This window comes from Ranitomeya imitator, chromosome 1 (assembly GCF_032444005.1).
Source record: "Ranitomeya imitator isolate aRanImi1 chromosome 1, aRanImi1.pri, whole genome shotgun sequence".
Lineage (NCBI taxonomy): Eukaryota > Metazoa > Chordata > Amphibia > Anura > Dendrobatidae > Ranitomeya > Ranitomeya imitator.
Window position 1 is genome coordinate 649,565,098 of NC_091282.1, and position 5,465 is coordinate 649,570,562.

General features: G+C 37.3%; 1 protein-coding gene across 1 annotated transcript; it reads left to right on the top strand.

Annotated features, from left to right (window-relative positions):
* The first annotated feature begins 282 nt into the window (after positions 1 to 282).
* LOC138658001 (olfactory receptor 5G3-like) lies at positions 283 to 2,133 on the top strand. The gene has a single exon (XM_069745584.1). It carries the CDS (start codon positions 306 to 308, stop codon positions 1,284 to 1,286), a length of 981 nt encoding a protein of 326 aa, XP_069601685.1. The 5' UTR covers positions 283 to 305; the 3' UTR covers positions 1,287 to 2,133.
* Positions 2,134 to 5,465: the final 3,332 nt, after the last annotated feature.

Below are 5,465 nucleotides of genomic sequence, written 5' to 3' on the forward strand. Positions count from 1 at the left end.
GCAGTCGTCCTGGCCCATATGCATCAAATCAGACCCAAAACATGATACTATCACTGTTTTTACAGATGGTACAAGGTTTTATGCTATAGTGTAGTGTAGTGTTTTTCCTTGTTCAGGCTTCTCGTTTAAACCAGAAAAACCTTTATTGGTATAGTTCATCTACAAGTTTCATGAAAAACCTAATGGGAAAAATGAAAGTCCCAAAAACATTTCACACTTTTTTTGAGACTATTTTTAGTGATGTAATGATTAAAACAAGACAATACAATATTCAGATAATGTTATTCATATTCATATTTTTATTCATGGAAGGTGTCTATTTATGTGTAATGGACCCATTCAACCAATCCTCTGCGACCAGATTTATTCTCCTTGGTTTGTCTGATGTTCCGCACTTGAAGGTTATTGGTGTCCTTTCATTCTCGGTCATTTATTTGATAACATTGTTAGCAAATTTTCTACTGATCATAGTGGTAACTGTTAATCCAAAGCTCCACACTCCCATGTACTTTTTTTTAACAAATCTTTCCTTCATTGACATTTGCTTCTCTACCACTGTGGTGCCTAAAATAATAAAGAACACATTATCTGCAGACAAGAGCGTCTCTCTACTAGAATGTGCCATCCAGATGCATTTTCACTTGGCTTTTGGGTCTACAGAGTGTTTCATACTTGCTGTAATGGCTTATGATAGATTTGTTGCCATCTGTAAGCCACTGCATTACAACATCATCATGAGCAGGAAGATGTGTATCAGTCTGGCCGCTGCGTCATGGATCTCATGCTTCATCCACTCATTTATGGAAGTGATCTACACCTTTCAGATGCCCTTCTGCCGTTCCAATCATGTAAACCACTTCTTTTGCGAGGTTCCTCCATTTTTACAAATGTCGTGCAGTGACACTTTTTTCCATGAGTTAGCAATGTATATTTCGGCAGGAATCATAGTTAGTTTATCTTTTCTCTTGATCCTGATTTCCTATATCCATATTGTGTCCACAATCTTGAAGATCAATTCATCTGATGGGAGGTATAAAGCTCTGTCTACATGTGTCTCTCACATTATTGTGGTGACTTTCTACTATGGGACCATTATGCTTCTATATTTACGGCCACATTCCCGTTCTGTAAACATTGACAAGTCTGTCTCTATGGTCTACTCAGCTGTGACGCCCATGCTAAACCCTATCATTTACAGTGTTAGAAATAAAGATGTCAAAGACACTATTAGAAAAAATCCAATCCAAGATTGTCTTCGTTTAAAATTATTTTTATTAAAAGCATAATGATATTACTGGTAAACATAGAACAACAACAAAATTCTGTAGTGTAAAACCTCCTTGTCCCTTCTTTACCCCATGCTCAGTGCCAATTTGTACTTGACCTGAAGACCTGGAGCTCTTAAAACTTAATTCATGCCAAATTTGTAACAGATTATCACAGAATAGATAATTTCTGACCAAAACATGAAATTAATAGTGCTGCTATCCACATGAATCATCTTTCGTTTAATTTAGCAACCCATGCCGAGTTCTAACTCTAAGTAATGTACGCTCCAATGGGATCGACCGATGCCGAGTTCTAACTCTAAGTAATGTATGCTCCAATGGGATCGACCGATGCCGAGTTCTAACTCTAAGTAATGTATGCTCCAATGGGATCGACCGATGCCGAGTTCTAACTCTAAGTAATGTATGCTCCAATGGGATCGACCGATGCCGAGTTCTAACTCTAAGTAATGTACGCTCCAATGGGATCGACCGATATCCAAAGATCAGTCACAATAAACAATCTGAAATTTTTCTAGATGTCATCTGAAAGCTTGATAAAATAAAAAAATTCAAGTATTTTTTTGACACTTTCAATAAAAAATGCATTTTTAAATGGGCTATGCAAATTTGTTTGTTAGAGCTTCTCCCCATTGTCAATAAATAGCTATGGGGAAATAGATGGTAACTGGTTGTAAATAACAGTGTTTAATAACATATCACAATATCAGAATTGTTATGATTTTTAAGATGAAAAACAGTTTAACTTTTTGAGGGACAGATAACTACGGTGCCTGTGTTTATGCATAAGTGGTGAACACGGAAGAACCCATGGTTTTCTGATAAACGGTGGTAAAAATTATCCCTGTTTGGGGAGTATCATCAGGTTTGCTGTTTGTTAAATCAATAAGATATAGGGTTTTTTACAAACTTTCCAAAACATTATCCTATTATGTAATAATTAACAGGTTGGCTGTTTGGAAAGAGAAGAAGCAATGGAATTTTTTAACTTTCTTTTTTATTTTTTCCCTATGTTTTGATGAGAAACAGGTTTGCAATTTGAGACAAGAAAGAGTAATGGCTTTTTAACAAGCTGTCCAAAAATGATCCCTTTTTATGGAATCAACAATAGATTTGTTGTTTGGGAAATGAAGAAGCAATCACTTTTTAAGAAGTCATGCAAAAATATTTAGGTTTTGGGAGCAGTTTCTGTACAGTTTATCCTTAAAGGGTAGGATTCCAACAGCAGTACAGTGAAGCTACAGAACAAAATGGACAAGCAGGAGATGAGTGTTGCTGTCTTTTGGTAATAGTAATGGAAGTGGCAGCAAGTAAACAGTATAGAGTGTGATCAATATTCTCCAATATTTTTTCAATGTTCCTTTTCTACATTCCTAGTAGTCCAAACTTTAAAAAAATTACAGATGTAGCTTACCACACAATGCAGCATCTTGTTAACTTGTCACTTGATAAAGAAAACTAATATTGCACCATTGACTGAAGTCACAGTAGGTAGAATATCACTTTTTTTGTGTCACTATGTCACTTTGCTATCTGTGTCAAGGTAATCTTTGCTAGATCTGTGTTATGATAATGCTATTTTCTGAACTTTTTTAGGAACAGGAATCTCTACAACTTCTGTTTTTTTACATATGATTTATTTTCTCTTTTTCTCCCAAAAGCCTTATTTTTTTATATTTTTGTTGACATAATCGTTTGAGAGCTTTTTTTTTGTGGGACAAGATCTAGTTTTGAATTAAACCATTTATTTTAACATTCAATGTACTGGTGAAATTGTGAAGAAAAATGCAATTCTTTTATGGTTTTTTTTGTTTGTTTCTTTGGCATTCATTTTATGCTAAAAATTACCCATAAATATAAGTCTCCAAGTCATTTAGATTTGCAGCGATACTAAGCATGCATATATTTTTTTATTTAAAGGGAACCTGTCACCCCCAAAATCGATGGTGAGGTAAGCTCACCGTCATCAGGGGCTTATCTACAGCATTCTGTAATGCTATAGATAAGCCCCCGATGTAACCTGAAAGAGGAGAAAAAGAGGTTAGATTATACTCACCCAGGGGTGGTCCCACTGCGGTCCGGTCAAATGGGTGTCTCAGGTCCGCTCCGGCACCTCCTATCTTCATTCCATGACGTCCTCTTCTTGTATTCACGCTGCGGCTCCGGTGCAGGCGTACTTTGTCTGCCCTGTTGAGGGAAGATGGCTACTTATGGTATTTGTCCACATGGTACATAAATAACAGTCACAAATCAGTACCCATGATAAAGACTATAATACAACCCATCATCATATGCCAAACATATGCCCACAAGAAAGAGATGATACCGGGTGAGAGTATATGGTATACAAATATCAATACTTTATTGTTAAAACAATGACCACAGGTATATGGAGGTGAAACACAGAACGTGACTAAAACAGTGCTGAAAATACATAGCAGGAGGCAGATCCGCAGGAGGTCAATAATTAGAGATTTATTAGAAATGCATAAGATATTTGCAATAATAATACTGCACTAGTTTGAGACAATGAGATAATACAGACAAAACAAGTCTCCAAAGGAAATTCCCAATCAGTCGGGGGTAGACCAACAGATAGTAAATTACCACCAGCGAGGGCTAACGTTATGAATATTCCCTACTATGTGTAATAGCTATAGTGCTACGAGGTAATCCTCCCAAAATGGGAAACACATAGAAAGCGGCAAATGTAAGCATGTACCCACCGCAGTATTGATGGACCTTCCCGCAAGCCGCCTCCGCCCCTGTTGAGAGAAGAGCAAAGTACTGCAGTGCGCAGGCGCCAGTCCTCTCTGACCTTTCCGGTGCCTGTGCACTGCAGTACTTTGCTCTGCCCTCAACAGGGCAGACAAAGTACGCATGCATCAGAGCCGCAGCGTGAAGACCAGAAGAGGACATTATTATTATTATTTATTGTTATAGCGCCATTTATTCCATGGCGCTTTACATGTGAGGAGGGGTATACATAATGAAAACAAGTACAATAATCTTAAACAATACAAGTCATAACTGGTACAGGAGGAATGAGGACCCTGCCCGCGAGGGCTCACAAGGACATCATGGAATGAAGATGGGAGGTGCTGTTCCGGACCTGAGACACCTATCGGAGCAGGACCGCCCCTGGGTGAGTATAATCTAACCTCTTTTTCTTCTCTTTCAGGTAATATCGGCGGCTTATCTACAGCATTACAGAATGCTGTAGATAAGCCCCTGATGACGGTGAGCTTACCTCACCATCGATTTTGGGAGTGACAGGTTCCCATTAAGTAGAGAAAAATTTTATAAGTTTGTAAAGTAAAAAAAATGTTTTTGTGTCACCATTTGAGAATGATAGCTTTTATTTTTTTTTTAATGTTTAGTTGGGTGAAATTTTTTCTAGAGTGGCAAGGAGAAGGTTATATTGATATCAATTTAGGCTCTCAATGATGATTTTCCACTTAAATGCAATTTTTAGAGAAGAATTAGTGAGGTGACCAAAAACTAGAAATTGTTCTGTATTGATTTTTCTTCTTGATAAAACTTTTACAATACCATTTGGGCTAATTAATTGTATATTTTGATAGCACAAACTTTTACAGATGCATTGATACCCAATATGGTAAATTTTTAATTTCCTTATGATTTTTCTGAAAATGTTTACATTTTGTTATCTTTCATTTTCTATTTTTCACATTTCCTAGTCACATTAGGGAACTTGAACCTTTGATGATCCATTCACTTATACATCATACAACAATTCACAGTATTGCAGTATGCAGTGAACATTTCAGTCAGTCATGAACCTCTTCCTGTGGCTGAGCTTTGCAGAAGTACTAAGATTACAGTAACCAGTTCCTTAAACAAGCCCCTAACTGACAAGCAGAAGCAGGGGGGTCAAAAATTAAAGGGCTGTGAGTGACAGAATTGACACCTTGCCCAGCTCAGAGCAGAACAAAATTCTTGTAGACCATGAAGTCAAAATTGCTTTCTTATGTCAGCTAGGATTTCATAAGAAGAATATGGGCTTATTGTATGTCTTTGCTACACACTGGTTATAGTTCGGAGATCCCAAAAACACGATGAGTGACCTCCTGGCTCTCACATAATCCCAACCTCACTTCTTGAGGAGATAGCTAGAACATCCAGTAAGATACAGAAAGCAAACTGTGTCTGGTC

Coding starts and splice junctions, on each gene's coding strand:
- LOC138658001 (XM_069745584.1), top strand. CDS start 306: ATGGAAGGTGTCTATTTATGTGTAATGGACCCATTCAACCAATCCTCT.